We start from the raw sequence: 19,204 nt of genomic DNA, 5'->3' as shown, positions 1-19,204 counted from the left end.
ATACAAGCTAGCGCTTTCCACTGAGGTTTGGTGAGACTAAAGGTCTTGGATCCAGTGTGAAAGGTGAAATAAGCTGCCAGCAGAAGTGGTAGATACAGGTTCAATTTCAACATTCAAGGGAAATTTGGATAGGTACATGGATGGGAGGGGTATGGAGGGCTATGGTCCAGGTGCAGTTCGATGGGACTAGGCAGATTAATAGTTTAATACGGAGTAAATGTGCTGAAGGACTTGTTTCTGTGCTTTAAGGTTTCTAGGAATCTAAACTGTAGCCCATCAAATACTGAAAGGTCTATAGAGTGGATGTAGAGAGGTCTAGGACCAGAGGGCACAGCCACAGAATGTTTAAGGACATCTGTTTGGAACGGAGATGAGGAGGAATGTCTTTAGTGAGAGAATGGTGAATCTATGGAATTCACCACAGGCAACTGAGGAGGCAAAATCATTTTTTATCGTTTACCTGCACCGTACATTTTTTGCTGCTTTTACGCTTTAATCCCACACTAAATAACACTTAATTGTTATTTATGATCTTTGTTCCAGATCATTGCACCATGTAGTGATTTGGACCTGTATAACAATACGCAAGACAAGCTTTTCATTGTATCTTGCCACGTGACAATTATCAACCAGTTCCAATTTACTGTTCCCCCCCACCCCCCAATTGTTCCCATTTCGGAGGTGTGTTAGGGAATAGTGAAATAACGGCTCTGTCATGCAGAGGTGGAGAGCAGGGGATGATCGTGTAGCAGAGAGATAAGGAAGAACACTGCAGGGTTAGTCCAGGCAGAGGGAGTATGGTAAAAGTCCAAACCAGCCCAAACCACAAAGAGCAAGCTAAAGCGAACGATGTAAGCTTATGCCAGGTTACCAGCCTAACAAAAAATAACCAGGACAGAAACCTGCCACTGTGCATTACAAGGTAAAGACAGAACTACACATTGTATATGCAGCATACACTCAAGCTTGAAGGCCCGCATAGCACACAGACACCGGAGATTAACATTACAAAAGGCTTACTTTACTTTATATATACACACAGTGCATGCAGGGTAGAGATAGTGGAAGTGATAAGAAATAACACAAAAATACTGAAATGTTTGGATGGGGAGCATTTGTTCCAGGACGCGTGACTCCGCTGTTGACGTCAGCTTGTAATAAAGGCAAAGTTGGTTTTGAAGGTTACACCCCAGACTCCATGCAAATACTTTTCCATCTACAGAGGGAGGGAAGAGTCAACGATATAGCCATGGACCGAGGCGCAACAGCAGATACACTTCTGACGGATATTCATGATCCACAGAAGCATCAAACAAAAATACACAGGAATAGGGCATTCACCTTCAAATCTGGTCGACAATTCAGCATCAAGGCTGATCAGAAGCATTCAGAAGCCCCTCCATCTCCTTCAATGCTTCCAGTCCCAAGAATTCTATCCACTTTATGACCTTGCATTTCAGCATTTAGCTGCACTGCACCTTTTTAGTAGCTGTAACATTTTATTCTGCATATATATTGTCTTACATTATCCTAGCTCAACACACAGCATAATGGTTTGATCTATATAAACAGCATGCAAAATGAGCTTTTCAACAATATTAAACCATAATCCAATATCACTGGAAGAGAATTCTCTTCAGTCAAACAGTTTATCCTCATCTTTAGATTGTACCTCCAAGTTACAGCATGGCATCAGAGTTGCAAAGGCAGAAATTAGTCTTTTGACTTACCGACCCTGGATAACAAGCGTATCATTTAGAAATACAACACAACCTACGTGGAATTATGGAACCAACTGGGAGGAAGTCAAAGAGTTACCCTCGGTGAACAGGTTTATAACCTGAAGAAACAACTTGGCTTGCTGGTAAATTGTCGACTGGCAAGGCACAATCACAAAGCGCTCAACATCACGAGAAAAGCTAAGACGCTAAAGCAATGAAAACACTGACTCAATCCATTGACAATGCTTTACTTCAAATAGAGTATTCTTTCAGAAATAGGGCACTTCCGCCAACTTCCCAATGAGATGAGCGTTAAGTAGGAATAGTTAGAGCACGAGGAACATACACAACAGATTTTACCTGGACACATATTCAAACACCCCAGAGGAGTTGGCCAGCTCAATCTTCGCTGCTTCTGCAGCTGCGTCACTCCCACTGTCACTGTGACACGGCAGCTCGGACTCCCTCTGTTGCTGCAGGAAGCAAGCAAACACAGAAATTAGTCAACCTTCACCCCTCCCAACACAAGCCAGAGTACATGTCGAGGAGGCAGTCTGACGGAATAGATGACCAGATAGCAGCTGGGTTTCGAAGCGTAATAAAAAAAGGCAGTAAGAATACAGCTCAGGAGCACAATATCATGCCAAGCTGATTAAATTAGTAATCAAATGGCTAACTAAAGCAATCTCTCCTTCCGACACAATACCCACACCTCTCCATTTTGCTCACATTCACGTGCCTATCTAAACACCTCTTAGAAGTTCCCAATATATTTACCTCTACCACAACCCCAGGCAGTGTACTCCAGGCACCCACTACTCCATGTAAAAAAAAAACTCCCCCCCCGCCCCCCGTCTCCCTCAAAATTATCTTCTCCCACCTTAAATGCATTCTCGGGGAGGGGGAGGAGTCAAGGAGTGAAAATTGTTTGTCTACTGTCTATGCCTCACATAATCTTATTAACCCTCTGTCAGATCTTCCCTCAGCCACTCCAGAGAAAACAACCTAAGCTTGTCCAAGCTCTTGTCATAGCTCGTGCTCTCTAAACCAGGCATCGTCCTGGTAAACCTCTTCTGCACCCTCTCCAGAGCCTGAACTTCCTTCCTATAACGGGGGGACGGGGGGACGGGGGGGGGGGGGACCAGAACTGCGGGCGGTATTCCAGATGCAGCACAACAAGAATTTTTAAAGCTACAACATAACTCTTGATTTTTGAACTCACTGTCTCAAGCACATATCCTGGCTGGAAGAATGGAAAGAAGACACACTCACAATAGTACAATTTTACAAAGTGATGCAAGAAGAGAAAACTTCAACAGTATTTGGATACAATTCCTTAAAATGGCAGGACAACTTAACAATTAAGTTAAAGCGCTTGGTATGGATTAGGATTAAGGACTTGTGTAGCAATAGAAGTTTATATAGAAGGTCTATAAAACATTACTTCCTGAAAGATATTGTGCCCACTTCTGGAAACCTGGCCACAGGAAGAACAACAGGGGTTATGGTACAGGAGATTTATTGGAATAGACTCAGGAATGAGGAGCTAGATGCACAAATAGCATTTTTGAAAAGTGTTATGAACAAGTTGATACACAGTACGTACTGCAGTTGAAGATGGGTGCAGGACAAGCTTACGAACGACGTAGGTGGTTGCGAGGACGCAGAAGAGGATGGTGCCTGCTATTTCCCCCCACCACTCCAGCAGCAGGACGGGGTCTTTCCTTGGGGCTGCCTTCTTTGCCCTCGAGGGGTCGAAGAATCTGATGGAAATCTGCGTGTGACGCTTGCTTCGCTCCTTCCCATAGTAAGGCAAATAAAATCCATTGTCTGGCAACAGAAGCACAGGAGTGTTTGCTTCAGCCAAGGTAACGACCCCATAAAAATCTACAGATATAACTCGTAATAAAAAGAGGAATTCAAATACAAATCAATTCTAGCGACACGATTCCTGGCTTCTCAGCGCCCCCTGCTGGTATTGTGAATGAGCATATTTCTTTATTCATTCTCAGGTTAGGTTTCTCTTGACAGTCATGGTCAGATTTAATCTCCTGCTGTGAAACTGCTGGTAGTAACAGCCTTGATGATTGCACTTGTAGAGTGGAGTACAGAGACACAGCACCGAGAGAGGGCAAAAGTCATCACATGCCATATGTAAAACACCTCTGTGGTCGTGAAATACTCTGGACTCTATGTTCCCTCTAAGCTGTGCGTGTGCGCGTGCACACACACGTTTTCTCAACCAGCGCACAAAGGAAATTAATGTGCGCACAACAACTAGTATGACAGGACATACTTTTAAGGTATAAGGGGGTGTCAAAGGTAGTGATTTTTTTTATATAAACACGGTGGAACACACAGCCAGTGGGGGTGGCAGAGGCAGATACATTAGTGGACATTTAAGAAACTCTTAGATAAGCACATGGATGAAAGGAAAATGGGGGGCTATGTAGGAGGGAAGGGTTAGATTGATCTCGGAGTAGGTTAAAAGGACAGCACAATATTGTGCTCTCTTTAGGGTCATGGCACAAGATTTATTCTGGTCAATAAAGCAGGTGCCCCTTCCAAAGATAAAACCTAGTCAACCCAGGATTCTAGATTGGGGATGCACTGCAGAGTTCCACACCCTTCTGTGAAACTGAGATCTAAAACGAGAACAATGCAAGCTGAGAAACAAAAACAATTGATGCAGTAGTATAAAGAAGAATGAAGTTATGTAGTGCAGAGTTCAGAAAAACATTCAATAAATTTGATAAATTATAGCACTTACCATAGGGATACTGCAATATTGACAAAGCTCCAAGACTGTATTCCTCATGTGAATGCTTATCATTGCTGAGGCATTTAGCATGTTCATCAGACCGGATCAAAGCTGGCGTTCTAGCAGGTGAATCTTCATATAGAAAATAAAACAAACTTTAAATTATATTTCACAACCACTGATTTCTACACCTTGTTCACAATGGCTCAATGGTAAACAATCCAATAAGGTGTGGGAGGCTATGTATTCGAGAACTAAATCAAGAAGAACTGTGTGCATAATATAGGCTGCTGCTCATTGTCAGTCATCTTTTGGAAAGGCTTTAATAAAGGCTCAATTTACCATTTCAACAGTATGCAAGAGACCTAATGATACCACTTCAAAGAAAATCCTTTCTTTGATTAAGTGAGTGAGAGAGCAGTGTTGTCATAGGGCGGGAGCCCTTTGAAAAGAACAAGTCTTGACAGGAGTGAGTCATAATTTGAACTAGCCGATCGGGGAGGGGAAGCGGCCATTTGAAAAGAACATCTCATTGGGAGTGAGTTTTATTTGAGCCATAAAAAGAAGCGAGGTGCAAGTGGACCATTGTTGGAGGGGGCCAGTGTTAGAGTGGCCAGGCTATGGTTGAATAGGCTTCAGTGAGAACAGACTGAGGCCGAGGCTGCTGAGTCATTTGTTATCATTTGCTTTGACTGTGGAACGTGGGCTTAAGTCGTCGAGCTGAAGGTATAACATTTGGCAAAAAAGGCTAAGTAAGTTACCTAGGCAAGTGTGAAACTCACCAAGGTTTCTGAGAGAAAACCCAGGTAAGAACAGGTTAAGTTTTTTTTTAAGTAGTCTGTAAATCCTCAGTTCAGTATACATAGTATGATTAAGATGGTGGAATGCTCCTCCTGCAAGATGTGGGATCGCAGGAAACCCAAGTCTCCCGGATGACTACGTCAGTAGAAACTGCACCAAACTTCAGCTTCCGACTGACAAGTCAATGAACTAGAGCTGGATGCACTCAACACCATTGGAGATATCAGGCTCTTGGATCATTGGAACCTCTTCTGGGGAAGGGGAACTAAGATCCTGGCCGGGAGGCTCACTCGTCCTACTTGTGAGGGCTTAAAATAGTTTGGTGGGGGAATTGGAACCAAATAGGTCAGAAAGTGGAAGGATAGAGAAGAAGACGTAGAAAATCAGGGTCATTATAAATAAGCAGGAGCAGAGTAACAAATATGACAAGATGGATAGTTTGAAATGTGCATTTTAATGCTAGCAGCATTATGGGTAAAATGTTGAATGTAGAGCATGGGAACTTTGATGTTGAGGCCATTATAGAGATTTGATTGAAAGAGGGACAGGAATGGGTAGTTCATGTTCCAGGGTTTCAATGTTTCAGAAAAGATAGAGGGAGGTAAAAGAGGGGGAAGGAAAGTTGTACTACCATTTGGAACAATATCACAGCTGCACGCAGACAGCCACATGATCCACTGAGCCTCTATGGGTAGAACTCAAAAATAGGAAGGGCGCAGTCAGTCTCATGGGATTGTTCTGCAAAACCCCCAGTAGTCACCGGGACACTGAGAAAGATACGCAGGCAGACAAAGGAAAGGTTTGTTGTTATGGGGACTTCAAGTTCCCTCATATAACCTGGGACATTCTTAGTGTAAGTGGTTTAGTTGGGGCAGAATATGGTGCATCTGGAGGGGGATTGTTAAATCAATATATAGATAGCCTAACAAGAGGAGAGGCTATAGTGTTGAGTAATGAACCTGGCTGGGGGACTGACCTCTCAATGGGTGAGCAGTCAGGGAAACTGTGCCACAGATTTAAGATAGCTCTAGATAAGTATAAGAATGGACCTTGTGACAGGGTATTAAATGGGAGCAGGGCAAATTACAAGAGCATTAGGCAGGAACTAGAGAGTGTTAATTGGAAACAGCTGCTTTTGGGCAAGTCCACATCAGACACATGGAGCGCGTTTCAAAACCAACTGCAGAGAATACAGGACAAGTAAACTCCAGTCAAAAGGACACGGAAAACCTTGCATGTTGAGGAAGGTGACAAATTTAGTCAAGAAGAAAATGAAAAGTATGTAAAGCTTAGGAAGTTAGAATCAAACCAGGCCCATAAGTGTTATGAAGAAACTAAGAAAGATCTCAGGAAGAGAACTGGGAAAGCCAGGAGGGGCCATGAAATATCCTTGGCAAGCTGGATTAAAGAAAATCCTAAGGCATTCTATACACACATTGGGAGCAAGAGGATAACTAGTAATTTTGTGTATTGCACTGCACTGTTGCTGCAAAACAAATTTCATAACATATGTGAGTGACGATAAACCTGATCTGATATGGGTCTTTCCTGTGGACAGAGTGGGAAAGTGGGTGGGGAGAGGGGTGAGAGCAGGAAGCAACAGGGAGACATTATGTAATGACCAATAAAGAAATTGTTTGGAATCAAATGACCTTGCCTGGTGTCTCAGGGCTGGGTGTGTCTGCACTTGTCCTACACCCCTCCCCCCACAGTGCTCCACGCTTGCCATTCCCAATGTCCCTTGCCCTCACCAGTTACAAACTCTCTCCACTCCACAGTGATAAATACAGTACTGTGCAAAAGTTTGAGGCACAGCTTGATGGGATGGCCCATGTCCCAAAGCTTCCATGGTAATGCTCCCCAACTCACCTGCACTGCTGCTGCTTCATGTGCCCGTGTTGAGCTCATCAATTTCATCAACTTTAGCTCCAATTTCCAACCTGCCCTTATACTCACTGGATTCATTTCAGTCACCCCTGCCACTTTCTTCATCTGTCTGCACCTCGGGAGACAAAATGTCTACTGACATCCTTTATAGACCAGCCATTCCCGTGGCTATCTTATGCATATCTCTTTGTGTCCTGTCTCATGTAAAAATGCTACTCCCTTTTCTCAGTTCCTTACTCTCCACTGCATCTGGTCTCGGAATGAGGCTTTCCTTTCCAAGACTTCAGAGCTGACCTCTTTGAAAGACTGGTGCTTCCCTTTCTCTACCATTGATGTTGCTCTCACCCACATTGCCTCCATTTTCCAGACATCTGCGCTCACCCCATCTTCCTGCCGCTTTAACAGAAATAGAGTTCTTCCAGTCCTCGTCTTACACCTCACGAGCCTCTAAATTCAACACACGCTTCTGCCGTCTTGAACAGGATCCTTCCACAAATGACATTGGGAAGAAGAGCAAGGACATTCTGCAGCGGGACTTCAGAGAACTCGGAAAAAGGCTGAAAAGCAGGACTTCCAGGGTGGTTATCTCTGGTTTGCTTCTGGTTCCTCGTGCTGGAGAGGGCAGGAACAGGAAGATAATGGATCTGAATGTGTGGCTGAGGAACTGGTGCAGGAAGCAAGGATTTACATTCTTGGACCACTGGGATCTGTATTGGAGTAGGGATGAATTGTACAAAAGGGACGGGTTGCACCTTAACAGACGGGGGACCAGCATTCTGGCAGACAGGTTTGCCACTGCAACACGGATGTGTTTAAACTAAGTAGTGGGGGGGGAGGGGATGAACTGGATATATAAGGATGGAGTTAAAGGGAAAGTGAGAATAAGAGAAGTTAAAAAGGACAACAGAATCAATGGAGTAGAAAGCTCAAGAAGAGATCATACAGTATGGCCAAGTGAAATAGGAATTGATATGAAAGGAGAGGGGAGTACCGAATTAAAAGTGTTATATATGAATGCACGAAGTATAAGGAATAAAGTAGATGAGCTTGAAGCTCAGTTGGAAATTGGAAAGTACTATGTTGTGGGAATAACTGAGACATGGCTTCAAGCGGACAGGGCCTGGGTAATAAATATTTAAGGATATACATCTTATCGAAAGGACAGACTGACTGGCAGAGGGGGTGGGGTGGCTCTGTTGGTGAGGAATGATATTCAGTCCCTTGCGAGGGGGGACATAGAATCTGGGGATGTAGAGTCAGTATGGATAGAACTGAGAAATTCTAAGGGTAGAAAGACCCTAATGGGAGTTATCTACAAGCCCCCAAACAGCAGTCTGGATGTAGCGTGTAAGTTGAATGAAGAGTTAAAATTGGCATGTCGCAAAGGTAATGATACGTTTGTCATGGGGGATTTCAACGTGCAGGTAGACTGGGAAAATCAGAATGGTACTGGACCCCAAGAAAGGGAGTTTGTGGAGTGCCTCTGAGATGGATTCTTAGAACAGCTTGTACTGGATCCTACCAGGGAGATGGCAATTCTAGACTTAGTGTTGTGCAATGATTTGATCAGGGAGCTCGAGGTAAAGGAACCATTAGGAGGTAGCGACCATAATATGATATGTTTTAACCTACAATTTGAGAAGGAGAAGGGAAAATCGGATGTGTCAGTATTACAGTTAAACAAAGGGAACTATGGAGCTATGAGGGAGGAGCTGACCAAAGTTCAATGGAACAATACCCTAGCAGGGAAGACAGTGGAACAAAAATGGCAGGTATAAAAGCGGGCAAAATTAGGGCACATGGTATTGGGGGCAGAGTACTGACATGGATTGAAAATTGGCTGGCTGACAGGAAACAAAGAGTAGTGATTAACGGGTCCCTTTCGGAATGGTAGGCTGTGACCAGTGAGGTACCGCAAGGTTCGGTGCTGGGACCGGAGCTGTTTACAATATACATTAATGATTTAGATGAAGGGATTAAAAGTAACATTAGCAAATTTGCTGATGACACAAAGCTGGGTGGCAGTGTGAAATGTCAGGAGGATGTTATGAGAATGCAGGGTGACTTGGACAGGTTGGGTGAGTGGGCAAATGTATGGCAGGTTCAGTTTAAAGTGGATAAATGTGAGGTTATCCACTTTGGTGGCAAGAACAGGAAGGCAGATTACTATCTAAATGAAGTTAAGTTAGGAAAAGGGGAAGTACAATGAGATCTAGGTGTTCTTATACATCAGTCAATGAAAGCAAGCATGCAGGTACAGCAGGCAGTGAAGAAAGCCAATGGCATGCCGGCTTTTATAACAAGAGGAATTGAGTATAGGAGTAAAGAGGTCCTTCTGCAGCTGTACAGGGCCCTGGTGAGACCCCACCTGGAGTATTGTGTGCAGTTTAGGTCTCCAAATTTGAGGAAGGACATTCTTGCTATTGAGGGAGTGCAGCGTAGGTTCACAAGGTTAATTCCCGGATTGGCGGGACTGTCATATGTTGAAAGATTGGAGCGACTGGGCTTGTATACACTGGAATTTAGAAGGATGAGAGGGGAACTGATTGAAACATACAAGATTATTAAGGGGTTGGACACACTGAAGGTAGGAAGCATGTTCCCGCTGATGGGTGAGTCCAGAACTAGAGGGCACAGTTTCAGAATAAGGGGTAGGCCATTTAGAACAGAGATGCGGAAAAGCTTTTTCACCAAGAGTGTTGTGGATCTGTGGAATGCTCTGCCCCAGAAGGCAGTGGAGGCCAAGTCTCTGGATGCATTCAAGAGAGAGTTAGATAGAGCTCTTATAGATAGCGGGGTCAAGGGATATGGGGAGAAGGCAGGAACAGGGTACAGATTGCGTGATCAGCCATGATCACAGTGAATGGCGGTGCTGGCTAGAAGGGCCGAATGGCCTACTCCTGCGCCTACTGTCTATTGTCTAAAACACATCTTTACCTCCCCCCAATTCTCCGCTTCCCGCAGGGATCGCTGCCTCGGATTCCACTGTCCATTCGTCTTACCCCACTAATCTCCACCCTGGCACATACCCCTACTGGTGACCAAAATACTACACCTACCCATTTGCCTCCTCCCTTACCTTCATTCAGGGCCCCAAACAGTCCTTCCAGGTGAAGGAACACTTCACCTGCGAACCTATTGGGGTCATCTACCATATCTGATGCTCCCGATGCAGCCTCCTCTACATTAGTGAAATCCGAAGTAAACTGGGTGGACTGCTTTGTCGAGCACCTCCGCTCCAGCCACCAAGAGAGGAATTTCCTGCTGGCCAACCATATCAATTCCAATATGTCAGTCCATAGCTTCCTCTTCTGCCACAATGGGGCCATCGTCAGGGTGAAGGAGTAACACTTCATATTCCGTCTGGGTAGCCTCCACCTGATGGCACCAACATTGATTTCTGCTTCCCTTTTCTTCAATTCCCCACTCTGACCGCCCTCTGAATCTTCTCTTCAGCTGCCTATCACCTACCCCTGGTTTCCACCTTCTTCCCTTTCCCTCGTGGTCCATTTGCCTCACCAATCCGATTTCTTTTTCTCCAGCCCTTTACCTTTTCCACCTTCCTGGCTTCACCTATCATTATCTAGCTTGTCCTCCTTCCCCTCCCCCTCCGATTTACTCTGGCATCTTCCCCCTTCCTTTCCAGTCCCGATAAAGAGTCTTGGCCTGAAATAATCGACTGTTTACTCCCCCATCATTTTGTGTACGTCATTCTAGTTGAGAAAGCATATATGGCTTGCCTTTATTAGTCCAGGTATTAAGTCAGGAAGTTAAGCTGCAGTTTTATATATTTCTTGTTAGGCTGCATCTGGAGGATTTCATACAGTTCTGGTTGCCCCATTATAGGAGCATTTCAAGGCTTCAGAGAGGGCATAGGGGTGGTTTACCAGGCTGTTGCCTGGATTAGGGGGTATGTGCTAAAACAAGAGGTTGGACAAACTTGGGTAGTTTTCTCCCGAACAGCAGGGGCTGAGGGGAGATCTGCTAGAGGTTTATAAGATTATGCAAGGCATTGATTCAGTTGGTTGAAATGTCTAATATCAGAGGGCATGCATTTTAGGTGGGGGGGGGGGGTAATTTCAAAGGAGATGCAAGTCACATTTCTTTTTTAAAGGACAGAGTGCTGGGTGCTGGAATGCACTGCCTGGGTTGGTGGTAAAGGCAGATACATTAGGAACTTTTAAGAGATGTTTAGATAGGCATGTGAATGTGAGGAAAATGGAGGGATATGGATATTGCGTAGGCACAAGGGATTAGTTTAGTTGGCCATTTGATTACTAATTTATTTGGTTGGACAAAACATTGTGGACAGAAGGGCCTGTTCCTGCGCTGTACTGTTCAATGTTCTGTTAGAAAATAGGTGCAGGAGTAGGCCATTTGGCCCTTCGAGCCTGCAGCACCATTCAATATGATCATGGCTGATCATCCAACTCAGAACCCTGTACCTGCTTTCTCTCCATACCCCCTGATCCCTTTAGCCACAAGGGCCATATCTAACTTCCTCTTAAATATAGCCAATGAACCGGCCTCAACCGTCTCCTGTGACAGAGAATTCCACAGATTCACCTCTCTCTGTGTGAAGAAGTTTTTCCTCATCTCGGTCCTAAAAGGCTTCCCCTTTATCCTTAAACTGTGACCCCTCGTTCTGGACTTCCCCAACATCGGAAACAATCTTCCTGCATCTAGCCTGTCCAATCCCTTTAGAATTTTATACGTTTCAATAAGATCCCCCCTCAATCTTCTAAATTCCAGCGAGTATAAGCCTAGTCGATCCAGTCTCTCTTCATATGAAAGTCCTGCCATCCCAGGAATCAATCTGGTGAACCTTCTCTGTACTCCCTCTATGGCAAGAATGTCTTTCCTCAGATTAGGGGACCAAAACTGCACACAATACTCTAGGTGCGGTCTCACCAAGGCCTTGTACAACTGCAGTAGAACCTCCCTGCTCCTGTACTCAAATCCTTTTGCTATGAATGCCAACATACCATTTGCCTTTTTCACCGCCTGCTGTAGCTGCATACCCACCTTCAACGATTAGTGTACAATGACACCCAGGTCTCATTGCATTTCCCCTTTTCCTAATCGGCCACCGTTCAGATAATAATCTGTTTTCCTGTTCTTGCAACCAAAGTGGATAATCTCACATTTATCCACATTAAATTGCATCTGCCATGAATTTGCCCACTCACCTAACCTATCCAAGTCACCCTGCATCCTCTTAGGATCCTCCTCACAGCTAACACCCCCGCCCAGCTTCGTGTCATCCGCAAACTTGGAGATGCTGCATTTAATTTCCTCAACTAAATCATTAATATATATTGTAAACAACTGGGGTCCCAGCACTGAGCCTTGCGGTACCCCACTGGTCACTGCCTGCCATTCTGAAAAGGTCCCGTTTACTCCCACTCTTTGCTTCCTCTCTGCAAACCAATCCTCTATCCACATCAATACCATACCCCCAATACCATGTGCTTTAAGTTTGCACACTAATCTCCTGTGTGGGACCTTGTCAAAAGCCTTTTGAAAATCTAAATATACCACATCCACTGGCTCTCCCTATCCACTCTACTAGTTACATCTTCAAAAAATTGTATAAGATTTGTCAGACATGATTTTCCTTTAACAAATCCATGCTGACTTTGTCCAATGTTTTCACCTCTTCCCAAATGTGCTGTTATCATATCTTTGATAACCGACTCTAGCATTTTCCCCACCACCGGTGTCAGACCGGTCTATAATTCCCCGGTTTCTCTCTCCCTCCTTTTTTAAAAAGTGGGGTTACATTAGCCACCCTCCAAACCTCAGGAACTAATCCAGAACCTAAGGAGTTTTGAAAAATTATCACTAATGCATCCACTATTTCTTGGGCTACTTCCTTAAGCACTCTGGGATGCAGACCATCTGGCCCTGGGGAATTTTCTGCCTTTAATCCCTTCAATTTACCTAACACCACTTCCCTACTAACATGTATTTCCCTCAGTTCCTTCATCTCACTAAACCATCGGTCCCTTACTATTTCCGGAAGATTATTTATGTCCTCCTTAGTGAAGACAGAACCAAAGTAGTTATTCAATTGGTCTGCCATGTCTTTGTTCCCTATGATCAATTCACCTGTTTCTGACTGTAAAGGGCCTACATTTGTCTTGACTAATCTTTTTCTTTTCACGTATCTATAAAAGCTTTTACAGTCAGTTTTTATGTTCCCTGCCAGCTTTCTCTCATAATCTTTTTTCCCTTTCCTAATTAAGCCCTTTGTCCTCCTCTGCTGGTCTCTGAATTTCTCCCAGTATACTGGTGAGCCACTTTTTTTTGCTAGTTTATATGTTTCTTCTTTGGACTTGATACTATTCCTAATTTCCCTTGTCAGCCACGGGTGCACTACCTTCCCTGGTTTATTCTTTTGCCAAACTGGGATGAAAAATTGTTGTAGTTCATCCATGCAATCTTTAAATGCTTGCCATTGCATATCCACCGTCAACCCTTTAAGTATCATTTGCCAGTCTATCTTAGCTAATTCACGTGTCATACCTTCAAAGTTACCCTTCTTTAAGTTCAGAACCTTTGTTTCTGAATTAACTATGTCACTCTTCATCTTAATGAAGAATTCCACCATATTATGGTCACTCTTACCCAAGTGGCCTCGCACGACAAGATTGCTAACTAACCCTTCCTCATTGCTCAATACCCAGTCTAGAATGGCCTGCTCTCTAGTTGGTTCCTCGACGTGTTGGTTCAGAAAACCATCCCGCATACATTCCAAGAAATCCTCTTCCTCAGCTCCCTTACCAATTTGGTTCACCCAATCTATATGTAGATTGAAGTTACCCATTATAACTACTATTCCTTCTTGGCACGCATTTCGAATTTCCTGTTTAATGCCATCCCCAACCTCACTACTACTGTTAGGTGGCCTGTACACAACTCCCACCGGCATTTTCTGCCCCTTAGTGTAATGCAGTTCTACCTATATCGATTCCACATCCTCCAGGCTAATGTCCTTCCTTTTTATTGCGTTAATCTCCTCTCTAACCAGCAATGCTACCCCACCTCCTCCTCTTTCCTGTCTATCCCTCCTGAATATTGAATATCCCTGGATGTTGAGCTCCCATCCTTGGTCTCCCTGGAGCCATGTCTCTGTGATCCCAACTATATCATATTCATTAATAACTATCTGCACAATCAATTCATCCACCTTGTTACGAATGCTCCTCACATTAACACACAAAGCCTTTAGGCTTGTTTTTACAACACTCTTAGCCCTTATACAATTATGTTGAAAAGTGGGCCTTTTTGCTTTTTGCCCTGGATTTGCCTGCCTGCCACTTTTACTTTTCACCTTACTACTTTTTGCTTCTACCCTCACTTTACACCCCCTCTGTCTCTCTGCACTTGTTCCCATCCCCCTGCCACACTAGTTTAAAGCCTCCTGAAGAGCAGTAGCAAACACTTCCCCTAGGACATTGGTTCCAGTCCAGCCCAGGTGCAGACCATCCTGTTTATACCAGTTCCACCTCCCCCAGAACTGGTTCCAATGCCCCAGAAATTTGAATCCCTCCCCCTTGCACCATTTTTCAAGCCACATATTCAGCTGAAATAGCCTCCTATTTCTACTCTGACTAGCACATGGCACTGGTAGTAATCCAGAGATTATTACCTCTGTGGCCTTACTTTTTAGTTTATCTCCTAACTCCCTAAATTCACCTTGTAGGACCTCATCCTGTTTTTTTACCTATATTGTTGGTACCTATGTGCACCACGACCACTGGCTGTTCGCCCTCCCATTCCAGAATGTCCTGCAGCCACTCAGAGACATCCTTGACCCTTGCACCAGGGAGGCAACATACCATCCTGGAGTCCCGTTTGCGGCCGCAGAAACGCCTATCTATTCCCTTTACAATCGAATCCCCTATCACTATAGCTTTCCCACTCCTTTCCCTTCCCTCCTGTGCCGCAGAGCCACCCATGGTGCAATGAACTCGGCTGCTGCTGCCTTCCCCTGATGAGACATCTCCCCCAACAGTATCCAAAACAGTATATCTGTTTAGGAGGGAGATAACCTCAGGGGACTCCTGCACTACCTGCCTACTGCTACGCTGTCTAGTGGCCACCCCTTCCGATTCTGCCTGTGTAGCCTTTACCTGCGGTGTGGCCAACTCACTGAACGTGCTATTCACGACTTTCTCAGCATCACGGATGCTCCAGTATGAATCCAATCGCAGCTCCAGATGCTCAATGCGGTCTGCCAGAAGCTGCAGTTGGACACACTTCCTGCACACAGTCGTCAGGGACACTGGAAGTATCCCAGACTTCCCACATGCTGCAGGATGAACAAACCACGGGGTCGATCTCAGCTGCCATGACCTACCCAATACTTGCCTCAACTTTTGAAACTTTCTCCTTTGAAAGGAACTTACCCGGCCTTACCTCACTTGGAGTGAAGCTCGTCCTCAGCCTCTGCTCGCTGAAGCCTCTCGAGTCAAAGCTGTTCTAAGAGCAGTGGAGTTTACTGTTTCAATACTGTTTAAGTCGACAGTATTGAAACAGGTTATCAGATTACTGTGTGACAGCTGGCTGTGCACAGACAGCATCATATTTTCTCTTAACACTTCAAAATCTTAAAGGCATTAACACCTTTAAAACTGCATTGGAGAATGGTGCAGTGCTGCACCCTGGTGGACAATGTGGAAACTACACCATTTCAACAGAGCAATTCACTCCACAGCCGGTAGAAAAGGTAATAAATAGTCAAAAGCCCAGGAATAAAGGGAGACTTAAATGGAGGGGTAGTTAATGAATAGGAATGTTCAATTAACAACAGCAAGGGTAGGTTTTCCTGCCATGGGAAATGGGAGAAGGTGGATGGAGGTCAATGGGGAGAGTTAAGTACAGAACATAACAGGACAGTACAGGCCCTTCACCCCAGAAAGTTGTGACAACCTTTTAACCTACTCTAAGATCAATCTAACTAAGAAACAGTAAAAGGTTGATGAATAAAAGAAAATTTAAGCCAATTATATGGTTTGGGTTTAGAGACCAGATCAGCTTTATTGTAAAACAGCGAATATGATTCCTTTATTTGAAAAGGAGAGATAAAGTGTGTAATTACTGACCAGTTGGTTAAGCATTTATCATAGGGAAAGTGACAGAAGTTATTGAAGATGTTATACTCATAAAAGAGAGGTATGAAAATAAAAGCTCAGAGCATAGCAGATAACGTGCCAGTGTGGACTGACAGGACCCGAGAATTGACATTACAGGTCTTGTTCTGCTTGTAAAGTTGTAATAAGCAATGCATCACACTATTAGCTTTTTAACAGTCTACGTAAATGGCTTCAAAAGAAGGGATTGAAGGTGCACTTGCTAAATTTTGCGATGACGCAAAGAGGCTATTATGGGATAAAAATCAAGTGAATTGGCAGAAACTTGGCAAATGGAGTATAAAGTGGGAAATTCTGAAAATGTGAAATTACAAGAAACTGTATGAGGGAGTAGTGAATGGCTCCAGAGCACTGCAGTCAGGAACAAGGGGACAACGACGTAGCAGAGATAAAGTTGGACTTCGCAGGGGATGGCACCAGGTACAGAAAGTCAACAACAGGTTTAAATAATCCCCGACCATATGGTGCAGGTTACCAACTTAACCACATAAGCACCAGGATGGAAGCCTACCATTGTAAAGATAGAAATGCCACAGGTCATATAGCATATGAGGCACTTGAACATAAAGGCTCACGTAGCACATAGGGATTCAAATTTAACAATACAAAAATCTTACCTTGCTCTACAGTACTATGCAAAAGTCTTAGCACCAGAGATATACATGTGCCCAAGATTTTTGCACAGTTCTGTGTGTATATGCAACACATACATGGTCAAGAGAGTGCAGCAGAGGGTGAAGTAGATAAGAAATAACACAAGAGTAATGAAAACTCTGGATCAGCAAGCATTCATTCCAGGACGAGTGACCGCCCCTGTTGCTCTAAGCTTATCTTAAAGAGTCAGCTTGTTCCAAAGGTAAATCCAAACTCCATGCAAACTCTTTCCAGGGAGGTACAGGTGAGAAGAGATAAGAGGCCAGGGTGGGGAAAAGGAGAGGAAGAGGGATTTTTTTAAAACCAGAAGAAGTCAAAATTCACGCTATCACACCAGGCAGAATATTAAGTGCTTTTCCTCCACCTTGAGGATAGCCTCATCGTAGCACAGAGGCCAGGGACCGGCATGTCGGAATGGAAATGGGAATCGGGAGTACATGGGCTTTCACACATACTAGCTATAATTCTATATTTTGTTTTAAAAAGTTCAATATTATCACATGTCAACGTACTGGAGGAACTTACGAATTAGAGGCTTCCACCTAATGTTAGGCAGAGAGATTATGTTAGTGTTCCCACTTTCCTCAGAGCTCGACATCATTATTGGGAACCTGTCCGACAATCTAACAGATGACTGCATGTAGAGCTGCCCCTTGTACATACCTGGAATTACAAAGTGCAAGGTTGGGAGTGTCGGAAGTACAAATACTTTATTGTCACCAAACAATTGATACCAGAGCATACAATCATCACAGTGATATTTGTTTCTGCGCTTCGCACATACACATTGAAGAGGCACTATGTCTGAAAACATAAATCACAAGTTGAAGACATCATGTCAGTTATGGCTCTTCATTAACATACAGAAGGGGAAGAGGCAAGGTATACACAAAACATTCCCTCCTCTTTCAGACACTAATATCTCGTGCAGATTTCTTCCCTGCTCCTTTTACAATCACAAGGGAATTTGCCCCAGTGCTCTGGTCATCTTTACATCCAACTCATTCACAAACTATCATTGCAGACCAACACACACAAAATGCTGGAGGAACGCAGCAGGCCAGGCAGCATCTGGGAAAACAGTACAGTCAACATTTCGACGAGTCCTGGCGAAGGGTAGATGCTGCTTGACCTACTGAGTTCCTCCAGCATTTTGTGTGTGTTGCTTGGATTTCCAGCATCTGCAAATTTTCTCTTGTTTAACATTCCAGACCTTTAAGTGGTGCATAAATATCCGGTTTTGTGTATTAAACAATATCGACACAGAGCACCTCCTTGACTAACAAGTCTCTCCCGTGGAACAAGCCTCTCAGCAGCCCAGGCACAGAAATTCAGAGAATTTTCCCAGGACTCCTCTTCGCCAAGCCTTCTTTCATAGCACCAACTCAAATGGGCTGGAGCTCATCATGTGGGGAATTACCCCAACCATATTGAATCCTCGTGCTCTTCACAGGAGCGCATCAGGAGATCAAATGCAAGTGAGAAGAATAGAACTAGTTAATGGCAGGACCCTTAATAACACTGATGTGCAGAGGGATCATAGCTCTCTAAAAGTGGCCACGCAAGGAGATATGAAGGTAAAGATATGTAGGGCGTGCAAGAGTAAGGAAGTCACATTGCAACCATATAAATCTTAGACCACACTTGAAGATTGCATGCAATTCAGGTCTGCCTATTACATGAAGAATATGGGGACTTTGGAAATGGTGCAGAAGACCATAAGACATAGGAGCAGAATTAGGCCATTCAGTCATCGACCCTGATTCGCCATTCATTCAAGGCTGATCTATTTTCTCTCAGAGATTCAAAGGGACTTGGGATTCCTCGAGCAGGATTCCCTAACAGTTAACTTGGAGATTAGTACCATAAGACCACAGGGCTCAGGAGCAGAATTAGGCCATTTGGCCCATCAAAGCTGCTCACCATTTTACTATGGCTGATTCATTTTTCCTCGCAGCCCCAATTTCCTACCTTCCCCCCCCCCCCCCCCCGTATCCCTTCATGCCCTGCCCAATCAGGAATCTATTAACCTCTGCTTTAAATATACACACAGACGTGGCCTCCACACTGCCTGTGGCAACAAATACAAGTCAGTGGCAAGGAGGGCAAATGCAATCTTTCTTCTGGGACAGAAATGTCAAATATTAGATGCTATGCACTTCAGTTGAGAAGGGGAAAATTTAAAGGAGACGTGTTTTCATTAAATAAGAGGAGAATATTTA

General features: G+C 44.2%; 1 protein-coding gene across 2 annotated transcripts in view; it reads right to left on the bottom strand.

The window, feature by feature from the left end:
* The window catches only part of eif2ak3 (eukaryotic translation initiation factor 2-alpha kinase 3), an 89,965-nt gene that overhangs the window by 26,012 nt on the left and 44,749 nt on the right, over positions 1 to 19,204 (bottom strand). For both annotated transcript variants that reach the window (XR_009511386.1, XM_059965695.1), the window contains exons 7-10: positions 17,508 to 17,645; positions 4,492 to 4,614; positions 3,328 to 3,551; positions 2,082 to 2,194 (exon numbers count right to left, since the gene is read on the bottom strand). Coding sequence is in view for 1 of the 2 variants with exons in the window: in XM_059965695.1 (XP_059821678.1) it covers positions 2,082 to 2,194; positions 3,328 to 3,551; positions 4,492 to 4,614; positions 17,508 to 17,645 (598 nt within the window). In the remaining variant the exon portion in view is untranslated. The remainder of the gene's footprint in view (positions 1 to 2,081; positions 2,195 to 3,327; positions 3,552 to 4,491; positions 4,615 to 17,507; positions 17,646 to 19,204) is intronic.

The sequence above is a fragment of the Hypanus sabinus genome, chromosome 3 (genome assembly GCF_030144855.1).
Source record: "Hypanus sabinus isolate sHypSab1 chromosome 3, sHypSab1.hap1, whole genome shotgun sequence".
Lineage (NCBI taxonomy): Eukaryota > Metazoa > Chordata > Chondrichthyes > Myliobatiformes > Dasyatidae > Hypanus > Hypanus sabinus.
This window is presented reverse-complemented; position numbering and strand designations above follow the sequence as displayed.